The 24,163-nt window shown below is 40.3% G+C and overlaps 1 protein-coding gene across 1 annotated transcript in view; it reads left to right on the plus strand.

Moving 5' to 3' along the window:
• si:ch211-1i11.3 (mitogen-activated protein kinase kinase kinase 5) overlaps window positions 1–15,624 on the plus strand; it is a 37,629-nt gene extending 22,005 nt beyond the window's left edge. The window contains exons 16-28 of the mRNA XM_015950068.3: window positions 1,143–1,279; window positions 1,364–1,469; window positions 1,552–1,709; window positions 3,256–3,457; window positions 3,681–3,849; window positions 4,149–4,314; window positions 5,818–6,003; window positions 6,083–6,188; window positions 10,273–10,519; window positions 10,683–10,795; window positions 11,987–12,084; window positions 12,173–12,249; window positions 15,155–15,624. Coding sequence (XP_015805554.1) covers window positions 1,143–1,279; window positions 1,364–1,469; window positions 1,552–1,709; window positions 3,256–3,457; window positions 3,681–3,849; window positions 4,149–4,314; window positions 5,818–6,003; window positions 6,083–6,188; window positions 10,273–10,519; window positions 10,683–10,795; window positions 11,987–12,084; window positions 12,173–12,249; window positions 15,155–15,251 — 1,862 coding nt within the window. The 3' untranslated portion in view covers window positions 15,252–15,624. The remainder of the gene's footprint in view (window positions 1–1,142; window positions 1,280–1,363; window positions 1,470–1,551; window positions 1,710–3,255; window positions 3,458–3,680; window positions 3,850–4,148; window positions 4,315–5,817; window positions 6,004–6,082; window positions 6,189–10,272; window positions 10,520–10,682; window positions 10,796–11,986; window positions 12,085–12,172; window positions 12,250–15,154) is intronic.
• The last annotated feature ends 8,539 nt before the right edge of the window (window positions 15,625–24,163 follow it).

A 24,163-nucleotide genomic window follows, 5' to 3' on the forward strand; every position in this document is an offset into this window, starting at 1 on the left:
AAACTCATTTCGGCCGCTTGTATCCGTGATCTCATTCTTTCAGTCACTACCCAAAGCTCGTGACCATAGGTGAGGGTAGGAACGTAGATAGACCAGTAAATTGGGAGCTTTGCCTTCTGGCTCAGCTCTCTCTTCACAATTACAGACCATGGTCTCGGATTTAGAGGAGCTGATTCTCATCCCAGTTTCTTCACACTCGGTTGCAAACCGCTCCAGTGAGAACTGGAGATCCTGTCCTGATGAATCCAACAGGACCACATCATCTGCAAAAGCAGAGACTTAATCCTTAGGCCACCAAATCAGATCTCCTCAACACCTTGGCTGCACCTAGAAACCCCGTCCTTAAAAATTATGAATTGGTGACAAAGGGCAGCCTTGGCGATCCACAACGTGTCGAGGTCTGCAGCACACAATCCCCACTATAAACAGTGTTGGTAGCGCACTGCTTTCCCCTCTTGAGGCGCCTCAATGTCTGCCGGAACATTTTGGAAGTTGTCGGAGGTGGGAATTGAAACTTCTTCTGACAGGAGACTCCGCCAGACTTTCCCAGCAGACCCTCACAAAATGTTTGGGCCTGCCAGGTCTGACCGACATTCTCCCCCACCGTCGGAGTTAACTCCCCACCAGGTAGTGGTCATTTGACAGCTCCGACGCTCTCTTCACCCGAGTGTCCCAAGACATGCGGCCGCAGATCAGATGAGGATCAGATGAGAGAACAACAAAGTCGATCATCGAGTTGCGGCCTAAGGTATCCTGGTGTCAAGAGCACAAATGAACACCTTTATTTCTGAGCATGGTGTTCATTATGGACAATCCATGTCTGGCACAGAAGTCTAGTAAAAAAAACACCGCTCAAATTCAGATCGGGAAGGGGGGCGTTGCACCTCACCACACCTCTCCAGGTGTCACTGTCATTGCCCACATGAGCGTTAAAGTCCCCCAGCAGAACGAGGGAGTCACCAGAAGGAGTGCTCTCTAGCACCTCCTCCAATTACCCCTCTGACGTGTTCCCGAGTTAGAATAAAATCCCAACAACTATTTAGGAAACATGAACAAGTCGAGATAATTGGTTTGATCAGATTCATGTCTACAACCCACATTCACACCAAATTCACCCATCTTGTGATTTTATTTGCCTTCAGGCAGTTTGTCTTCTCTTCTGCGCTCCAAATGGGGTCCTCTGAAGGATAACGAGCCCACCATCATCTTCTACACCAAACAGATCCTCGAGGGACTGAGATACCTTCACGATAATCAGATCGTCCACAGAGACATAAAGGTAGGTCAGCCTCATGCTTGTTACACTTAGGAGGAATTTCACCTTCAGCACAGTCTGTTAGTGGTTATTTTATCTGTACTTCAGGGAGACAATGTTCTGATCAACACCTACAGTGGAGTGTTGAAGATCTCTGACTTCGGAACCTCAAAGCGTTTAGCAGGAATTAACCCCTGCACTGAGACGTTTACTGGTAAGAAGCAGATTGCTATGACTCTGATTCTGAAGTTTTACTTTTGCTATGGGAACCAGTTTGATGACTTTTTCTGAAAAAGGAACTCTTCAGTACATGGCTCCAGAGATCATAGACAAAGGACCTCGAGGTTATGGGAAGCCTGCAGACATATGGTCTCTGGGGTGCACTATTATTGAAATGGCAACAGGCAAAACACCCTTTCATGAGCTGGGAAGTCCTCAGGCTGCCATGTTTAAGGTAAAGAAGGAAAAATCTGTTTTCATGTTAACGTTACTGTGCCATAATAGAAAGCAGAACATGTAAAAGCTGCATTCAGACTAAGTCAACTTTACTGATTCAACATTGGGTAATGCTGGGGTTTTTATTTTTCCACTACTTGTATGTTTACAATATACACTTCCTGCAACAACTCACCTTTCACATGATGTAAGAGGATGACTCACTGGCGTCTCGTTTATGAAGGAAATGGTGCTAAATGTATTCTGGCACACACACACACACACACACACACACACACACACACACACACACACACACACACACACACACACACACAGACACAGACACACACACACACACACAGAGATCAGCAGGTTTCAGTTATTGGCCTCATTTAAATGTGGAAACGTTGCTCCAGTGCAGAGATGCACTGTTTAGTCAGCAGCTCTGATTGCACTGCCTAACCCCTAACTAATGAGAAAATATGATCAAATCCCAGTTTGACTTTACGTTTAGATGCAAGGTTATCTCACAATCACCACCAGAGATGGGCAATTAGACTTTTCCTGACACACCTGCCCTATTTTTAATGCAATGGTCCAACATGTGCTTCTTTTCCTAAAATGTATTTATTTATTTCATATTTTAATCAATGTTTATTTTTAATTACATTAACTATTCTAATTTAAATATTTTAATTTCATTTTTATTTCCTTTTCTGATTACTTTTCCTATATTTATTCATATATTTACTTATTTGTTCATTAAATTAAAAAATATTACATTATTCTATATTTTTGTTTTCTTTATTTTCTAATTCCGTTCTATTTCTTTATTAAATTGAATAAATTAATGACACAATTTTTTATTTTGCCTTCATTTTATTATTTATTTTCCTCTTATTTATTTATCTATTAAAATACATTTGAAAAAATGTATACTTTTATTTTTTTTGCCTTCATTTTATTATTTCTTTTCCCCTTATTATTTGTTTATTTATTAAAATACATTTTTAAAAATGTATACTTTTTATTTCATTTTTCATTTTGCCTTCATTTTATTATTTCTTTTCTCCTTATAATTTATTTATTTATTTGAATAAATAAATAAATAAATTTTTAAATGTATACTTTTTATTTAATTTTTTTTATTTTGCATTCATTTTCTTATCTGTTTTCCCTTCATTTGTTTATTTCCCTGCAAATACAACAAGATCTCAGGAGTAAAAAGGAAATGATAATGTTTGTGTGAGAAATGGATAAAGATGCAAATAAATAAGTAAATAAAGATAATATTGATTTGCATCCCCAAAGGGGCACATTTGTTTTTGGGCTTTAGAGTAACTCTGAATTCATCAGTTGAAAATACAAGCACTTTTATCTTTCTGCACAATTGCTTTATTTTGTTACAGGGCTATTTAATGGTTGCCAAAACATTTTCTCTCTATACAAAAGTGCCACATAAATTACTTTTAAATTAGTTAAAAAGTGCCCCCAGATGAACAATTTGGCTGATTAAATTTTTTTTAAAGAAATGTTTAAAATCTCTTTTGGGATTATTCCAGGTGGGCATGTTTAAGATCCACCCAAATGTTCCAGAGTGCATGTCCAACCAGGCCAAGGACTTCATCATGCAGTGTTTTGAGCCAAATCCAGACGACAGAGCTATTGCTGCAAAGCTGCTGATGGACAATTTTCTCAGGTCTTCTCCCAAGAAGAAGACTAATATCCCCAAAAAATCCGAACAAAAAGACTTTGACCATCCCGGTGAGGATTCTGTGTTCTTCACACTTGAACCTTTTTGGCATAAGTGAACATTTTCTATGTGGTTGCAGAACAATTTATTTCTTCTCCTCTCTTGGACATCATACATGTTAGCTTGCCTACATTTTCTCTCCTGTTTCAGTACATTTGTCCTTGTTAGGACATTTGAATGACAAAAGCACATATCTTTAAAACTACTGAATGTCTTCAAATGTGGGTTCTGCAGCCGATTATCTGCGCAGCATGTCTGTGCCCATCTCCATCTTTGTGGAGGACACAGATTCAGACTCGGGTTCCGTAGATCTGACTGCTTCTCTGGACCTCAGGCGGCGCCAGCACGCCAAAAGAGCCAACGAAATCTCAGGAAGCCCACCTTGCACCAACAGCTTCCTGCAGTAAGTGAGAATATCACTCCAATTTCACATTTCGCTATTTCACATTTCACTATTTCACAACTGTTTGGGTTTCAATCCAGACTAAACTGCATCCTTTTAAGTATAAAAAAAAAAAGCCTCATGCTAACTTGGTTGACTCATAACTGAAATTTTTAGGACTATCTCTGAAAAGCAAATGTTCTTTATAGTGTCTCACTCAAATCTCTCATCCTGTAAGTTGCATTTTATTAGATCTACAGCTTTTTTTTTATTCAGGCATTTCAGTTTGATTTGTCATTTTATTGCCTTTTTCTTTGCAGAACAGCCGACGATTCTGCTTCAGGCATGTGCAGTCCCGCCACATCAGAGGAAAACATCGGGCTTTTCATGTTGCGAAAGGACAGCGAGCGGAGAGCGACACTCTATAAAGTCCTCACCGAGTACATCAGTCATGTTGTCTGTAACATTCAGGAGTCTTTGTCTCAGGTGGGTGGGAATGTGAGGGGGATCAATAAGCAAGTCCAAACATGACCTAAACTGCTCTGTGCTTGAAACATTCAATAAACATCAATTTTAAAGAGATAAATTCACTGATGATGGAAATTATAATCCAATATACTTGAATCACATCCAAAATATGAATGCTTAGAATAAATTGAGGTTTTATTGCTAAAAATTTACTTTTAAGGATAAGGATACTTTTTTTTTTGCAAATGCTGTTTGAATGCTGACCGCTGAAAATTGCTGCTAAAGAACTGAACTGAAGTTTAAAATGAGCTTAAATGTCAAAATTATTAGAATGTATTTTAAAATTTGAAGCTCTAGTAAAACAACTAATACATAGTGTCAGAGCTTAAAAGTAGATGAAAATTTGAAAAAATATCTTGAACAGCTGAAAACAAACCGTTTGTTTCACCATTACCTGAATTGTGAAAACCAACAGATTTTGTTCAAGGCTAAAAAATGTTTTACTTTGAAAAAACGTTAAAACGTTACAAGTGCTTTAAATATGACCAAAGACAGGTAGCCAAGCAATGTAAAAGCCAAGTTAAAATCCAAAACATGTATAAAAGGTTCACTTTGGCTTGTTAAAGCTTGCTGGAAAAGTTGAAACTGAGGTGAAGTGTTTGAAATTGTTAAACTATATAAAATATATTAAATATAATATTAAAATGTTGTAAACAGCATTCAAACAACAACACCAAATGCTTACTTCCTCAGCTTTACATCTGAATAAATGAACAAATATGATCAAAATATCCTAAATACTAAATGAAATAATTTAACAACAGAGCATAAATTTGTAAATAAATCAGCACTTCAAACCTACTATACTTAGATCTCTCACTAGAGGGCAGAATGCATGTATTATACTTCTATGAAGCAGTTTTTTTATTTTTATTTTTTAGGAAAGCACTAACCCTGTTAAAGAGGTAAAGGAAATAAAACATTTCTCTGCACTTTTATCAAATATTTTCCATTGTTTCCTTTATTTAAACAAAAATTCAGTTACAAAAATCTAAAACATAATAAAGATCAAAATCAGTTTTAAGCTCTGGTAGATCACAATCCCATTACTGGACTGTCATACTGTCGACATCTCACTACGAGGTTTGCTGAAGGACGTTTAAAATGTTCAGATTATCCTAGAGAAGTAGGAGGTCGAGGAATCTGTAAGTCGTTTTGGTTATTCCATTTTAAACTCCTTTAGGCATTTTTTTAAGATACTCAAAAACAATTAAACAATATACCACAGCTTTAAAGAAAATGATATTCCCATCAGAATTTTAAATTTAAGTTTTCATCCTTTAATAGCCCTTTGCAATTCCACGCTTACGCTTTCCATCAGATCCTCTGGGAGAAAACATCTAAATACAAGTGAAATCACGGAGTAACATCTTTTTCTTTCCATCTTGAAACAAAATAACACACCAGTGTTCCCAGTTGGACCACCCAAATACAGAATCCAACTTTTTATTTTTTTTCCAGAAAGGTGAGGCATCGCCGCTCACCTCGGAGCACATCAGCTCACTTATTACTTGCCTGCGAGACAACATCCACTCTCCAGACAAAAAGCAGCTGACTCGTGGCCTGCAGGCACTTCGCTCCACTCTGTTGGCTGCAGCAGTACCTCTGAACAGCCTGCAGGCGGTGCTCTTTAACTTCCAGGATGCAGTAAGTCACTTACGGGCCGCTTGTGTTTCTGCAGTTAAAAGCTGGAGCATCAACACTCACCCATTTGCTCTACATGTAGGTGAAGAAGGTGTTGAAGCAGCAGCATGTGAAACCTCACTGGATGTTTGCGCTGGACAACCTGCTGACACAGGCGGTACAGGATGCCATAACGATCTTACTACCAGGTAGAGCTCCTATATGCACACCTGCTCTAATGTTTTTTATGTACATGGATCTGTTTATTTAAGTTCATGTAGGCACACACGTAGTCAAACAAGTCTTAAAATGAAATTAGGGTTTGAGTTGGGTTAGGATTTTCAGAAATGTTTTTTTCATAATCATCTGGTTTCACTTGTAAATATTAGTAAGAAGTGAGCTTTCTGGGAAAAAAAATATTGTTTAAAGCAACACTAAACAAGTTACTCCGGGTGTTTCTGAATGTCAAGGCACCTGGTCTCGCAAGGCGATGTCTTGCATCACGTAACGTTGCGTGACATGGGAGAAAACGTTATATTTTAGATGTATAAGTTTCAATATAAATACTTAACAAGCTTTTTACTTTTAAAATTGTGTATATATTTGTTAAATTAAATATGTAAGCGAGTTACTACCTGCTAGCCACCAACTGGCATAAACAACCCTGCCGTAGCTAGCGCTAACAACAAGCTAATGCTAACATGAACCAACTGATGCTAAATAAGTGACAAAGTAAAATGATCTTTACTGTTACTGATCTTTACTGTTGGACAAAAAAATATTATTACTTATAAGTCCAGTAGCAACAAAGCCAGGTCACCATCAGTTTGTGATTTTGTAGCCTCCTTCAGCTCCCTCAAGCTAGTGTAGGCTCTTTGCTTTGCCTCCAAAGAGGCTTTTACTGTTGCTTGTACTTCCAGGCTTTGCCATGATGCCCACAAAAAAAGCAAAATTCTTCTTCTTTTGCTTTTTTATTGATGGTTGACAAAGTTAAAAAGCTAACTACTAGCCTTTATATTAGCAACCAGTACAGCCAACAGCTATAGCTGTAAAGAAGGTAGAGACCTCCCAGCGTTCCTACCCGAACCACAAAAGTAAGAGCAGATTCTGGTCAGCAGAGGGCTGTCCAGTGTGAAATTGATCAGAATCACTGCAACCACTTTGAAAGCAAAACTCTTTAGTGTTGCTTTAAGGCAGAAATCAGAAATAAATGCCTAAATTAAGAGCTACTGGACAAAAAGTCTGAGGAGCTACTGCACCTACACATAATTCAGAGAGCCTTTCTGCCTGGAAAAACAGGAAACTAAAGCAAGTGTGGACTCATCCTGGTCATTTAAGGAAGCCGTCATTATGTCAGACTGGTTAATTGACAACAACTTCTTCACCCTCAGTGTCAACCCAAAGTTCTGCAGCAGATGCATGATCCCATCAGGTCATTTTGCAGTTAAAACTCCAAAAACTCTAAAATTAAATAATTAGAATGCACTTTCTCCAACACCTTTATCGTTTTAAGGCCTGAGAGTTTTGGGTGTACATTTTTTATTTCACATATGGGTGAAACTTGATTATTTAGAATCTGGTGCAAAAGTTAATTTATTTCAAAAATTCAACTTAAAAGTTGAAACTAATCAATGAGATAGGCTCATTCAATGCAAAGCCATATATTTCAGCCTTTTTTTTTGTTATAAATGTGATGATTATGGTTTACAGCTTATGAAAACCCCACATTCAAAAATCTCAGACAATTAGATTATTGTGAAAGGTTCAATATTCTAGACTCAAAGTGTCAAATGCTAATCAGTTTATTGAACACCTGCAAAGAGTTTCTGAGCCTATAGATGGTCTCTCAGTCTAAGCTGAATTACTGAAATAAATGGCTTTTTCACCATATTCTAAATTTTCCTGTTTCATTTGTAGTTATTCTGACTTTGTAGGCCCTCAGAAACATGAAAACAATTACAGGGAGTGCAGAATTATTAGGCAAGTTGTATTGTTGAGGAATCATTTTATTATTGAACAACAACCATGTTCTCAATGAACCCAAAAACTCATTAATATCAAAGCTGAATGTTTTTGGAAGTAGTTTTTAGTTTTAGCTATTTTAGGGGGATATCTGTATGTGCAGGTGACTATTACTGTGCATAATTATTAGGCAACTTAACAAAAAGCAAATATATACCCATTTCAATTATTTATTTTTACCAGTGAAACCAATATAACATCTCCACATTCCCAAATATACATTTCTGACATTCAAAAACAATACAAAAACAAATCAGCGACCAATATAGCCACCTTTCTTTGCAAGGACACTCAGAAGCCTGCCATCCATGGATTCTGTCAGTGTTTTGATCTGTTCACCATCAACATTGCGTGCAGCAGCAACCACAGCCTCCCAGACACTGTTCAGAGAGGTGTACCGTTTTCCCTCCTTGTAAATCTCACATTTGATGATGGGCCACAGGTTCTCAATGGGGTTCAGATCAGGTGAACAAGGAGGCCATGTCATTAGTTTTTCTTCTTTTATACCCTTTCTTGCCAGCCACGCTGTGGAGTACTTGGACGCGTGTGATTGAGCATTGTCCTGCATGAACATCATGTTTTTCTTGAAGGATGCAGACTTCTTCCTGTACCACTGCTTGAAGAAGGTGTCTTCCAGAAACTGGCAGTAGGACTGGAAGTTGAGCTTGACTCCATCCTCAACCCGAAAAGGCCCCACAAGCTCATCTTTGATGATACCAGCCCAAACCAGTACTCCACCTCCACCTTGCTGGCGTCTGAGTTGGACTGGAGTTCTCTGCCCTTTACCAATCCAGCCACGGGCCCATCCATCTGGCCCATCAAGACTCACTCTCATTTCATCAGTCCATAAAACCTTAGAAAAATCAGTCTTGAGATATTTCTTGGCCCAGTCTTGACGTTTCAGCTCGTGTGTCTTGTTCAGCGGTGGTCGTCCTTCAGCCTTTTTTACCTTGGCCATGTCTCTGAATATTGCACACCTTGTGCTTTTGGGCACCCCAGTGATGTTGCAGCTCTGAAATATGGCCAAACTGGTGGCAAGTGGCATCTTGGCAGCTGCACGCTTGACTTTTCTCAGTTCATGGGCAGTTATTTTGCGCCTTGGTTTGTCCACACGCTTCTTGCGACCCTGTTGACTATTTTGAATGAAACGCTTGATTGTTCGATGATCACGCTTCAGAAGCTTTGCAATTTTAAGACTGCTGCATCCCTCTGCAAGATATCTCACTATTTTTGACTTTACTGAGCCTGTCAAGTCCTTCTTTTGACCCATTTTGCCAAAGGAAAGGAAGTTGCCTAATAATTATGCACACCTGATATAGGGTGTTGATGTCATTAGACCACACCCCTCCTCATTACAGAGATGCACATCACCTAATATGCTTAAGGGCTTTCGAGCCTATACAGCTTGGAGTAAGACAACATGCATGAAGAGGATGATGTGGACAAAATACTCATTTGCCTAATAATTCTGCACTCCCTGTATTATTTTGAACATATAATAACTAATCAATAAAAACAAAGATAATTTTTAGTGGATTAAAAAGTTGTTTCCCTCAGCATTATTACCAAGAATGTGACAGTTCAAGAAGCCATAGTCTACATAAGTAAACACCATCTTAGGAAGTTAAGCTAAGATCATCTAATGTTGAAAACTATACAATCTGATACAAAAGTTTTTTTTGGCAAAGGCGAAGCTCTCGATTTACCGGTCGATCTACGTTCCTACCCTCACCTATGGTCATGAGCTTTGGGTAGTGACCGAAAGAACAAGATCGTGGATACAAGCGGCCGAAATGAGTTTTCTCCGAAGAGTGGCTGGGCTCTCCCTTAGAGATAGGGTGAGAAGCTCGGTCATTCGGGAGGGGCTCGGAGTAGGCCCACTGCTCCTCCACATTGAGAGGAGCCAGTTGAGGTGGCTCGGGCATCTGGTCAGGATTTCTCCTGGACCCCTCCCTGGTGAGGTTTTCTGGGCACGTCCTACCAGGAGGAGACGTAAAGGTAGACCCAGGACACGGTGGAGGGACTATGTCTCTCACCTGGCCAGGGAACCCCTGGAGGAGCTGGCCCAAGTGGCTGGGGAGAGGGAAGTCTGGGCCTCTCGCCTTAGGCTACGGCCCCCGTGACCCGACTCCGGATAAGCGGATGGATGGATGGATGGAACGAACGAACGAACGAATGAACGAACGACTCGGCTACAACAGCTGTAGCCATTTTTGTTGTCATTTACTTATTTTTCCCAATTCCAACCCTTTGCTGCTCCTGACCTGTCAGCCCTGAAGCTCCGTCTGCAGTCCTCGTTTGAAGGAGACGACAGCGGTCCAGAGGAGCTGCAAGCTGATGAGGACACTCCTGTGTTTGCTTCTCCTAACCAGCTGAAGGCGCCGGCAGACGTGCAGCTGGCAGTGCCAGTAGAGGAAATCAGACCTAGAGCCAGTCCACACTCTCCTCCTGATGTCACCGTTAGCAGCAGCTGTTCGCTGAGCCAGAACCTCAGAGACATGAGAAAAGAGACCTGGAGGTATTGTTGAGCTGGCATTGTGAAACTTAAAAATTTGTTTTTTTTTTTTCATGTATATAGTATACGATACACAGTAAACCCCCCAAAATTGCATCTTTAATCTCTTTGAAGGCAGATTAATCAGGTTGTTGCTGTGCAGTGATGTGTTTGTGTTGCGTTTCAGACTGCTAAACCTGCTGAATGAGAAGGAGTGGGAGTACCAGGACCTGCTGAGGAACTCGGTCCAGAAGAAACAGGAACAGATTGATGCGATGAAGAAAGTAGCGGTTGTTGAAGGTAAAGTTCTCCTTTCCACCAAGAAGGTCCTTTCATCCATCTGGAAGAACACAAATATTAAGTCAAATTCCTCTTACTGTGTCTTAATGTTACAATTTTTGTTACAAACTGAAAAAAATGAAGACAAAAGACTTTAAACAGAAATTCTGAAACTCATTCTACATTCTTTGGAATTGGAGAATATTTCAGTAAAACAAAATATATAAAATATGACTAATTTCAAAGCGAACGTATTATGACTTGTTTTAAAAAAGTTATAATAGTTTTATGGTCAATACAAAACATGTTTATGACGTAATCTGAACAAAATCAGTCTTACAAGAAGCTATTTCAGCAGTTTTATGCTCAACATTTTCAGTACCTTCCAAAATGAGTCGTTTCACGGCTCAGTTACTTTAACCAGGCCTTTCCAATGGACGTGTAAGCATCTTGTAACATCTGCGAAGCCTAGTACTCTGCAATTAGCCACCGTTATAGTGGATGGAAGCATTTCCACCGGCTGCAGAGCATCACGTTTTGGACGTGTCCCAGAAGCTTAGTGTTACGTTGCTCTGCTAAATTTACAATTCAAGTCTATTTTTACGCACCTAGCTCTGCAGTTCAGATCAGGTCAGACAGGACGTCAAACACAGGAGCAGTGTAAAGCCGGGCATACACTGTGCGACTTTTTCACTTTTTTGAGCCGTGTGGGTATGTCATCTGTGCCTCACTAACATAATTTTTGATTAAAAAAATTGCTTGGGTGCAAATTGTCTTGAATGATTTAAATGTGATTAATCAAGATTAATTTATTACAAAATCTATAATTAGTTAGATTTTTTAATCAAGTCCCACCCCAAGTCATGACCCATTATGAATTTCTTTCAAGTTGAGAGTGTTTTTAGAGGCAGTAGACTCACAGGGCAGCATAAAAAGTTAGAGCATACAAAAAAAAAACAGCAGGATAAACAGTTCTCTACTCGTGCTGCAGTTAGTCCTCACCACGCCTGAGTTTCAGGCACATAATTTCTGCCATAACGGGTTTGTCTTGGAGCCGTGGGCTGCAGATGTGTAGCTAATGTGCCCAAACTCGATTCGTCAGACTGATTAACGATTATGCGATTTGGCTACAGACACACTGTGTGATTGTGCAACCGTAACATCAACAACACTCAGTGCTGCATAAATGTAATCAGTCTAACTATCTTACAGAGGAGGAGTTGGTGTCAAAGAGAAACTCTAACACTGAGATAAGGAGTTTAGTACACTGGCTGAAGTCTGTCCCAGTGGACCGGGACACTATTGATAAGGTAAACTCGTTTGTTTTTTCTGTTTTTTATTTATCGAGGTGAGTCGGTGTCCTCTTGTTAATCACTGATGTGTTACTGGTTTTTTTAGCTGCTCTCCAATGAGTTCACATTGGACTGTCTACTCCACATAGCCTCCAGGGACGACTTAATGTACTGTGGATTAAGGTGAGCCGCCATCATGGATCATCCTGGTCTGTTCATGCAGAAACAGGAACGCATTGCAGGCTGAGGGAAAATCTTGAGTCATGTCCGAAGTGTTTTTGCGTCTAATGAGCCAAATCTGGTGTATTTGTGGAGGTCTTCCAAAGAATTTCTTTAGACTTAGGTTTTTTTCCCGATTCAGTACATTTTCAGATGAATGTTTTTGTGTGTTTGCAAATTCTTACTTATGAATCATTCAAGCATAAAACACATTTGTGCTTAAAACTGTTATAGCGAATCTACAGAACCAGCTGGGTTTCGAAAACAAACATGGTCACGGAACACTCACCCCTCCCCTCGGGTTTCATCCCTAGCTCCGCTTCCACGGGAACCAGAAGCCCACATTGCCAGAGGAAACGAGGAATATTCTTCTTTCCCTGTTTCATGCATTAGCTTCTGCTTGGTTCAGAAAATCTTGACTGATCTACGTCACACTGTCACTTAATATTGATTGACTCACCTTTCTTGGTTCGTGACGAGGAAGGCTGTTGTTGGTTTAACGTCCAGGAAACCGCAGAGAATGTCTCAGCTAGCAGAAGCTAATTGTTAGCATTAGCAACTCGACCACATGGCAGAACTCTTCCAGGCCTGTGTTATTTGTCGAGATAAAACATCAATGTTGCAAAGCAAATAATCAGTGGTGGAGTTTTGTTGCTGTTATCCAATCAGAGGCAAGATGTCTAAATATCAGCAAATAAGACTCCATATCCTGCCGTTTTCTGCTACTTTCTCCTCCGTCTGACTTCAATATCATCAAACAGGCACACAGAAGATTTTTTTTACCCCAGGAAATGACTTAAAAAGCAAATGTGTTAAAATTATAAGTAAAGTTCAATTCAATTCAAGTTTATTTATGTAGCGCCAAATCATGGCAAGAGTCGTCTCAAGGCACTTCACACAGCAAACATTCCAATACAGGTCAGTTCATTAAGCCAATCAGAAAAAAGTTTCCTGTATAAGGAACCCAGCTAATTGCATCAAGTCACTGACTAGTGTCAAAGTCTTTACAGCAATCATCATGCTACGCAAGCATTTAGTGACAGTGGAGAGGAAAACTCCCTTTTTAACAGGAAAAAACCTCCAGAGGATCCTGGCTCAGTATAAGCAGCCATCCGCCACGACTCACTGGGGATCGAGAAGACAGAGCAGACACACACACACACACACACACACACACACACACACACACACACACACACACACACACACACACACACACAACATATATGTTTCTATGGTTACATTGTGATTTCTTAGTAAATATTCCTTATGGTGAGAGATAAACTTTATTGTATTTACACTGTTGAATCTATAATTAAATGGGTAAACTAGTAGTAGCACATTCAATGTCAAAGAAATTTAAATGTTATTATCAGGAGAGGGAGATTGTTTAAGTGGTTAGCAGTAGTGTGCTAGCTAGACAATAGCCCCCTCCATGAGGGCACCACAGCTCAGCAGAACATCATTGCAGCTTCTTCTGGGGAGAAAAACACTTAGAGAAAAAATAAAGTTAACAGCTGAAATAGCAGAAAATAATACAGTTAAAGAACAGATTGTAGAGGAAAGTAGTCGAGTGTGGAAAGTGGTCAGTGTATCCTCCAGCAGTCTAAGCCTATAGCAGCATAACTACAGAGATAACTCTGGATAGCCTAGCTCTTTAGATGGAGGCATGTTGGAGGCAGGGCAAGGGAGAGCCGTCTTTACCGACTGTACACTCCACCTCCCTCTACTCCCCCACCTGTCCAGATCTAAGCTAACATCAGATCAAAGTTGAGCTTTAAACCCTGTCTTAAACACAATATATTCTCCTTTACTCAACTCAACTTTATTTGTAAAAAGATGCCACCAAGGCGCTACACAGATCAAGTAAAAACATAAAACTAGTTTTAGTGAAATACTGGGTTATTGTTGGTGTTTTTCAAAGATTCAACAAAATAAAGGAGGAGGTAGATCAGATCAAGTAAAAACATAAAACATTAAATCCAGAAGATAAAAACATTGTATCACAAAATACAGATAAAAATACAGTGAGTGCACAAATCGCTATAAGTAAAACAATAAAAACTAGTTGGAAAGTTTAAAAGACCGATCATAAAAGTAGGTTTTTAGCCTTGCCTTAAAAACCGCAACAGAGGTGGAGGCCCTTATGCTGAGAGGAAGCTCGTTCCATAGCTTAGGACCTGCCACAGCAAAGGCCCTATCACCACGTGTCTTTAGGCGCGATCTTGTGACCGAGAGGAGCATGAGGTTCTCCGAGCGGAGTGATTGGCAGGGGTGTATGGTTGAAGCAGTGACACCAAGTAAGGAGGGGCCAAACCATTTAACGTTTTAAAAACCAGCAAAAGTATTTTAAAATGAATCCTTACATCAACGGGCAGCCAATGAAGCGCAGCCAGGACAGGAGTAATGTGAACAAACTTGCGCCTGCCCTCTAAAAATCTGGCAGCAGCATTCTGCAGCATTTGCAACCTAGCTATTGAGCCCTTGCTCACACCGAATAAAACAGAGTTGCAGTAGTCCAATCGCACTGTGATAAAAGCATGGACTACCGTCTCAAGATCATCCTCCTCCTCCTTTATTTTGTTGAATCTTTGAAAAACACCAACAATAACCCAGTATTTCACTAAAACTAGTATTTTAGCACCAACAAGGTGATTCCCCAAATCTACTAGCTCAAAAACTTGGCTTCATCTGTTGGAACAGATGATACATCATCTGCTGTAAATAGCTTTTTGGATTAGGTTATTTCTCCTCTGGTTTCCCTGGACTTTTCTCTATTTTTACTACTCTGCTGTCATGATCAGATCCACAAACCGAACAGAAAATCCGCCCATTGTTTTAGTGTAACACTGCTGTCTGACTGTTTCAGAGGCGGCATGCTCTGTCGACTCTGGGCAGCCATCACAACTCGCCGAAAGACCCAACTGACCACGCACATGGAGGACAACGAGGACACTCAGCTGTAGATGTTGATCATCAGAGGAGGAGATAACTGACGGACTGGGTCTGAGTGATCTTCATGAACCAAGCTTCTTCTGGGAGCTAGAAGAGGTTTTAGTTACTGTGACTGTTTTTTTTTTTTCCATAATACACTGACAAGATAGAACTTAAAAGTCTTTAACTAAATGTTGGCATCAATTTCTTGTCTTTGTTTTATTTTCTCAGGTAAGCGGGACTCTGACAGTATTAACTAAACTTATTTTAAGTGTCTTATTGATAAAAAGGTCTAAGTTATTGGGGTTCTACAAATGAATCTCTTTTATATTATGAGGAAAAATATTGATAATTTGTGCTTTAACTACGTCCAAACTAATTTCTATATTAAACACGAGAACTTAATCTCTGGACTGTCCCTGTGGTTTGTGAGCAGTTGTTGGTTTGGGATGGGCAGAGTGTTCTCTGAGGAAGTGATGAAGTGGCGAGCGGTCTTTAAATTCCAAACGTGTTTCCTCATCTGTTTTCTCACTGTTGACATCTCCTTAGAAACTGCGACATGAACTCTGTTGGTACTTGTTAGAAAACAGCAGGCCTGCTGTTTGACTTGTGGGTAGAAACTTGGTTTTTCATTTATGTTAAAGGCTCTTTTATTTTTTTAAGAAATGGGCTGGATCTGAAATTTTGTTTTGAAGTCAAGATGAAGATAAAAAAAAGTTGATCATGTCAGTGAGAGTGATGCTTTAGGTCATGCCTTAGCTGGTGTGTCATCACTGACCGGTGCTCTCTGTGCCTTTGACTCAGAAAAAAGAATGTAGGACCGACACATGGCAGCTCTTGTTTCTGTCAATAGTCTTTATTGTTCTAAATAACCACATAATACACATGTGAATACAGAAGCTTTCATATGCACACATGAAAATATCTCAAGTACACATGTTAAAACCAAAGTTCTCATTAAATGTTAAAACCAAAGTTCTCATATACACGTGAAAACCCATCATACACATATGTGAACAAAACTTCTCATACACACGGAGAAAAGCTCCTTCATGCACATGTGAACAAAACTTCTCATACACACATGTGAAGAGAAAAGCTCCTTCATGCACATGTGAAACTCTCATATGCACATGTGAAAATATAAGCTGTCCTACACATATATGAAAACATCTCAAATACACATGTGAAAAGAACCTCCTATACACACGTGAAAATCCATTATACGCACATGTGAACAAAACTTCTCATACACACATGTGAAGAGAAAAGCTCCTTCATGCACATGTGAAACTCTCAAATGCACATGTGAAAATATAAGCTGTCCTACACATATATGAAAACATCTCAAATACACATGTGAAAAGAACCTCCTATACACACGTGAAAATCCATTATACGCACATGTGAACAAAACTTCTCATACACACATGTGAAGAGAAAAGCTCCTTCATGCACATGTGAAACTCAAATGCACATGTGAAAATAAAAGCTCTCCGACACATACATGAAAACATCTCAAACACACATGTGAAAAGAACCTCCTATACACACGTGAAAACCCATCATACGCACATGTGAACAAAACTTCTCATACACACATGAAGAGAAAAGCTCCTTCATGCACATGTGAAACTCAAATGCACATGTGAAAATAAAAGCTCTCCGACACATACATGAAAACATCTCAAACACACATGTGAAAAGAACCTCTTATATACACGTGAAAACCCATCATATGCACATGTGAACAAAACTTCTCATACACACATGTGAAGAGAAAAGCTCCTTCATGCACATGTGAAACTCTCATATGCACATGTGAAAATAAAAGCTCTCCTACGCATACATGAAAACATCTCAAATACACATGTGAAAAGAACCTCTTATATACACGCGAAAACCCATCATATGCACAGGTGAACAAAACTTCTCATACACACATGTGAAGAGAAAAGCTCCTTCATGCACATGTGAAACTCATATGCACATGTGAAAACAAAATCTATCCTACACATATATGAAAACATCTCAAATACACACGTGAAAAACCATCATACACACATGTGAAAACTTCTCAAACACCTGTATGAAGAGAAAAGCTCCTTCATGCACATGTGAATACAAAAGCTCTCATACGCACATGTGAAACTCTCATATGCACATGTGGGAAGAAAAAAAACCCAATATGGGCCAGCGGCCCACCGGGACGGTGCCAGAATGCCAGATAGACCAGTCCACCCCTGCATACACACATGTGAAAACATAGCCTCTCATACAAACATGTGAAAACCTCATGAACACGTGAAAAAAACTCACTGGCATTTATAAAATGTTTTTCAAATGTGCAAAACTTCACGTGTGTAAAAAATAATTTAGAATAATGTCCCTAGTGGCCACTCATGAGTCTTAAGCAGTTTTTCACCCTTTGAAATCAAACTTTTTGTTTCCAATGGACACACAATAGTAAGAAATCTTAATATGATTCTAGCAGGCAAAGGACAAGGAGACATATTTTTCTGTAAAAAAAACAACTTTTGCAACATTTTAAGTTCTGTTTTTTTATGTAGTCAGTCAACAGGAAAATAGTCAAATTAAACGTCAGCGTGCCCTGTTTATCTAAGTTTCTCAAGCGATGCACAAATATATTCAAAATAATAAACATGCTAGGCTTTAGATTTTCCTTATTTTAACCAGTAAACATTGGCATTTATTGCTATTATTAAAATGAAATAATGCCACAAACACAAATTGCAAATCTGCTTTTGGCTTTTGAGTCATTCAAGCACTTTTTCCTCCAGATAAACAGACACTATGTGGCTGCAAATGCTAACGTGGTGTGTCTGAGTCAGAGTCTTATTCCAACAGCTGTCAGCTCAAATTCATTTCTTTTTACAGATCCTGAATGTGAGTGCAGGCCTCTGGGTTGCATTCAGTCTAATAAACTTCAGATCGCTGTGGCATCAGGACTGTTTAGCTAACTGGCAAGAAAACTTTGCTAATCTAATTAGAAAACAGTTAAGACGACGTATTTTTAGTCATTTAAGCTTTGTTTTGTTTTTCCTGAATGATCTGTTCTTTTATTTCTCAGCTCTTCCTTGTTGTGTCTAAATCCCCACCCTGTCTGCTTTTTGACTGGAGGCGGAGTTAAAACCACTGATGGGGGGGGGGGGGGGGGTATTGTATCCGGCGCTTGGAGGGGGGAATTAAGGGCACTACAAAGTATCGCTCAGGGATTACTAAAGTCACCCCATTTCTTTTTAAGCTCCCATAGAGCCGGTGACCCCGTTGTCCTGCGCTGATGTTAGCTTACACTAAAGAACTGAATTTGGACATGTATGAGGCTATGTGTGACTCACGCAGTAAGAGCAGTGTAAGGCTGCAGAAACAGGCTCAAACATGCCTGAAATAGCTGAGCTTTACAGATCAGGTGTTTCTGCAACAAACTTTCTTTTACGTTGGAAAAGGTGTCTGCAACACAGTCGCATGACTGCTTATAATAATGCTGTGGCTACGGTGCCAGATTTAGTCTTTATACAATCTCCATAATTGTCAGTACTACCTTATTTGTCATTTTTCAAGATTTGATTCATACATTTCTGCAGCGTAAATGTTATTTGCATTCCTTAGAGGCATTTGATGATTTTTTTTTCTATATCGCCCTTGGGAGGAGGAAGAGATCATTTTACAGGCAATTAAATGAAAGCCAGCAGTGTTATCTCCACTTGGCACTCAAAAGATCACCCTGCAGGAAGCAACTACTGTCGTTTTTATCGGCGACACAGAAAGAATAGACGTTAACAGCTGTCTATTGATCACAGCTGGACAGAAAAGGATCTCTTAACTACTTCTGTGTTGAATTAATCCTGGTGGTAATCTAAGCACTTGAATTAAAAATGAAACCAGTGTAAGGTTGCATGGGTGTGTGTGTGTATGTGTGCCTGTGCGTGCATGCGTGCATGTTGCAAACCTCTGCTGGGGTTTTGACTGTGGTTAAAGAGATATTCCACCACTAACTGAAATTTAGTCTATTGCCCTACAAGATAAATTAAGATAACTATTGAGTAATTTTGATGACTTTTTCCACCCTAAATGCTAGCTGTTACCATTCACTTACAATGTTTATACTAAGCTAAAGCTAATAGAATATTGTTATACTAGGCAAATGCCCCCCCCCCCCCCCCCCCCCCCCCACACTAAAGCCAGGTGTGTGTTGTGCGGCTTTGGCCCTCATAGCATTCAGCTCCAACTGTACGACTTCTTTGCAGGGCAGAGCTCACGAGTCATGTTCTCACGCTGTACGATTCAATGCTCGGATTCGACCTGACTGGTACGTCTGGTTGCAACACGTCGCACCTACAAGTCCGAAACCTGAAAGACCCAGAAACAGTTGTGTTGTTATTGACACACACATCATATATTGATATGTCTTTATGATTATTAATGTCTTTTGTCCTTCAGACTTGGCGTAGAAGGACACACAGGGGGTTTATGGGGATGGAAAATGAAGACAAAGGAATAGAAGTAAACTGATCCATTTTATTTCACACAAACAAACGTGCTTTCTTGACAATTCTATTCACTGTCTGTGGAAAAGTGTAGAAATCAAAGGAAATGGCGTGTTGACTCGGAAATGTCTGGGCAGCCGTGTTGACGCATGCACTGTGTGAGCGCTTCTGGTTCCGTTTGGTCGCAGTGCTGCTGCATTTCTCTCATGAGGGACAAGCAAAAAATCAAACATGTTTGATATTCATGAAACCATACGCCTGCTGATCAGGAGCTAGAGGTGGTAATCGCTTCTTGTTACGCACGAGAGGAAGACTGACTCAAAATGGGCCAAAAATCGCACAGTGTACGCACAGATTTAGGCCTGTCTAACTCTTTAACTTATGGCAGCAGACTAAATTTAACTTAGGGGTCTGATCTTTAAGCTGTTGTGCCATCTCACTCATGTGACTCTAAATCAATAATTTCTGGAGCACTTGTGTGAACCTTTAGACTCTAAGAGAGAAAGCAGAAAACAAGTTTTATGTGATTTTTTTCATAACATTTAAATACAGAATGCAACTTAAAATGTTGGTTGAATGATATAACCAGGTGATTTAATTATTATAATACAATTTGGTTAACTTTAAAAATGATGTTTTTAAATTTACACTCATAAGTCACGAAATTTAATTTTCAGTAAACGACATTCTCATTGAAAATGTTTCACCACTCCATAATAAAATGTTAATTCTACTTAAAGTGTTTACACAAAAATTAAGATAATTTAACATTAAAGCAGACTGATGATGCCAGTTTACTAAATCTTTGATGTGACTGGGTGAAAACACAACTGGAGGTCAAGGGATACCACTACCATCCTTTTTTTTAAAGCCTTTGCCATTCCCCTCTCCTTATTGTTGGTTGCCATGGAAATGAAAGCCCACGGAGGAGGGAGATCTCTTTTATTGAAGCTGTGGTGGGGTTTGTAGTGAAATGGAGCAATTCATGCGCTCATAAACCGAGAGAGCGTTGGAGCAGAAGGGAGGTGGACGGGCTGGAGGGGGGAGTGAGGGAGGAAAAGGAGAATGGCGTGGGGCCCCGGGGGGGCTAACGAACAGAGGAGCCAACTCCACGTGTTTTTGGCTGTTTCTAGCTGGTAGCACATTTTAGACCATTACGTCATGGTCAGTGAGGCTTTCTGCAGAGGAGTCTGGAATGTCAGTCCTCATGGAGGATGGAAGAATCCACCACCTGTTGTTGGACAAATTGGAGATGGGTGGTGGTGGTGGGGGGGGGGGATGCGTCAACATCTGTCAGTACGCCTCACAAAAAAAGAACAGTAACAACAACAATAAAGAAAACTACTTAGCATATTTGACTGAGATTAATTAAACAAATAATTGTTGTTAATGAGTTTTGTGTTTAAAGCTCATTCAGCCTAAACTAAATAATATTACGACTACCTGACAAACAGACCACAGTTTGTGAGGCTGAAGAACTGCACATCAAACCAGGCGATCATTAATATTGGAGCACCACAGGGGACTGTACTCTCACCATTCCTTTTCACCCTGTACACCTCAGACTTCCAGTACAAATCAGAGACCTGTCATCTACAGAAATACTCAGATGACTCTGCAGTTGTCGGGTGTATCAGAGATAGACAGGAAGCTGAGTACAGAGAGCTGGTGGAGCACTTTATGGCATGGTGTGGAAACAATCATCTGACCTTGAACGTGAACAAAACAAAGGAGATGATTTTAGACTTCAGAAGAAAGAGGGTGGAGTCAAACACTGTTTCCATCATGGGAGAAGAAGTGGAGGTGGTTGAGCAATACAAATACCTTGGAGTTCACCTGGACAACAGACTGGACTGGAGAAAGAACAGCGAAGCTGTTTACAAGAAGGGACACAGCAGACTGCACTTCTTGAGGACGCTTAGGTCCTTCAGTGTCTGTAGCAAGATGCTGCAGATCTTCTACAAGTCTGTTGTTGAGAGTGTAATCTCTTCAGCCATCGTCTGTTGGGGTAGCAGCATCAGAAGCAGGGACCTGAAAAGGCTCAACTGCCTAATAAAAAAGGCTGGTTCTGTTCTGGGGACGACTGTGGAACCACTGGAGGAGATAATGCAAAGAAGGATTCTCCAGAGAATCAAGAAAATGATGGACAACCCTGAGCATTCTCTTCACAAGACTGTCCGACAACGGAAGAGTGTCTTCAGTCAGAGGCTTCTTCAGTTTCGCTGCAACACTGACCGCTACTGGAGATCCTTCCTGCCAACAGCCTTTGTAATATACAACAACTCTTTGATGACTTGATTATTATTATTATTCTGAGCTACTACAGCAATCAATTTCCCTCTGGGATTAATAAAGTATTTTTGAATTTAATTGAATTGAAATACAATTTAATATCCACACAGAGAAAAAAAAGCAACCTTTTTCTTCAATACTTTATTTGGGCTATGGGGGTTATATTATAATGTTTGGAAAGATTCTAAGGGGATTACCTTTTATCTGTATCTCCATTCATCCTTCCATTTTCTTCCACTTTTCCGGAGTCGGATCGCGGGGGAAGCAACTTAAGTCGAGAGGCCCAGACTTCCGTTGAAATCCCAAGGCGTTCCCTGGCCCTGTGTCCTGGGTCTCCCTTTAGGCCTCTTCCCGACTGGACGAGTCCGGAAAACCTCATCCATCTCGCTGCCAACACAACAAAAAACAAACTGCATCATGGTTGTAAATTCTTCTGATCTTTAAGCTCTCTCTGGCCTCGCAGAACTGGGAAAACCTGATGGGAGCATCTCTTCAGTGACAACCTGTGTGTTTAGCTTTGCTTTAAGCTTTTGGTTAATCTTCCTCTGCTCCTTAAAACATTTGAACATCTGCTCAGACCAGTGTCTGTGTGTTTAGGAGTTTGTAAGTCATTGCTTGGGTCGACGCTCTGCGGGCTTTCAAAACACCCCTCCTTTTGTTGTTTCATCACTTGGAAGAGGGTGAGCCTCACCATTCAACGAAGCTGACCTCCAGACTGAAGGCGGATGGCACTGGCGACTGTGGTCTTCAACATATGTGAATAATTCATTTTTAGTGTCATTAGCTTAAATATATTTTGAAAATCAGACAACGACTTCACAAATCTCTTTCTTCATCAGGTGGATTGAAATGCGTGTTTGCTAAATTGTCACATATATTAGAAGTGCCTTGAGGCGACTCTTGTCGTGATTTGGCGCTATATATATAAACTTGGAATTGAATTGAATAGAAAAGTGGTGCTAAGTGAATCAGACACATAAAATCCCCTGAATGTCTGACTTGGCGATGATGGAACTGAATGAAACCTCAGCAAAAAAATAAAAAAAATCCTATCTCTTTCTGCATCATTTATTGTATTGCATAGCATCAAACTTTGACTTGGCTAATTGATGTTCTTCAAAATGTTCTTTCTTGGCTATTTGATTTGACCATCCACTGTGACTTAGTATAGATGTTGATTGAGTCTGTAATGTTTAACATGCACAGAGCCACAAAACCTACTCATCTCCATCCATCCATTTTCTTCCGCTTATCCGGAGTCGGGTCACGGGGAGAAGCAGCCTAAGTCTAGAGGGCCAGACTTCCCTCTCCCCAGCCACTTGAGCCAGCTCCTCTTGGGGAATCCCAAGGCGTTCCCTGGCCAGGTGAGAGACATAGTCCCTCCAACGTGTCCTGGGTCTCCCTTTAGGCCTCCTCCTGGTTGGATGTACCCGGAAAACCTCACCAGGGAGGCATCCTAACTAGATTCCCACAGCCACCTCAACTGGCCTCTCTCGATGTGGAGGAGCAGCGGGTCTACTCCGAGCCCCTCCCGGATGACTGAGCTTCTCACCCTATCTCTAAGGGAGAGCCCAGACACCCTACAGAAAATTCCTTTTGGCCGCTTGTATCTGTGATCCCATTCTTTCTGTCACTACCTAAAACTCGTGACCATAGATGAGGGTAGGAACGTAGATGACCAGTAAATCGAGAGCTTTGCCTTCCGGTTCAGCTCTCTCTTCACCACAGCAGACAGGTACAACACCCGCATCACTGCAGACCCAGCACCAATCCGCAAATTGATCTCACGCTCCATCCTTCCCTCACTCGTGAACAAGACTTCGAGATACTTAAACTTCTGCACTTGAGGCAGGCCTTCGTCCCGGCCCTGGAGATGGTGGTCTACCCTTTTCCAACTCAAGAACATGGTCTCGGATTTAGAGGAGCTGATTCTCATCCCAGCTGCTTCAGCTGTGAGTAGCTCCAGCTTTAAGGTCACAGTCTGGTGGAGTCAACTGGTCGAAAAGGAAGAAGATAAACAAAGAAAAAAGATAAAGAACTTTGAAAAAATACGGAAATTAATGAGTGTGATGAATATATGGTGGTGCATTTTGGTGGTGAATTCATGTCCTTTTAGTTAATTCTGGTACTAAAATGATGCTAAA

The sequence above is a fragment of the Nothobranchius furzeri genome, chromosome 5 (assembly GCF_043380555.1).
Source record: "Nothobranchius furzeri strain GRZ-AD chromosome 5, NfurGRZ-RIMD1, whole genome shotgun sequence".
Lineage (NCBI taxonomy): Eukaryota > Metazoa > Chordata > Actinopteri > Cyprinodontiformes > Nothobranchiidae > Nothobranchius > Nothobranchius furzeri.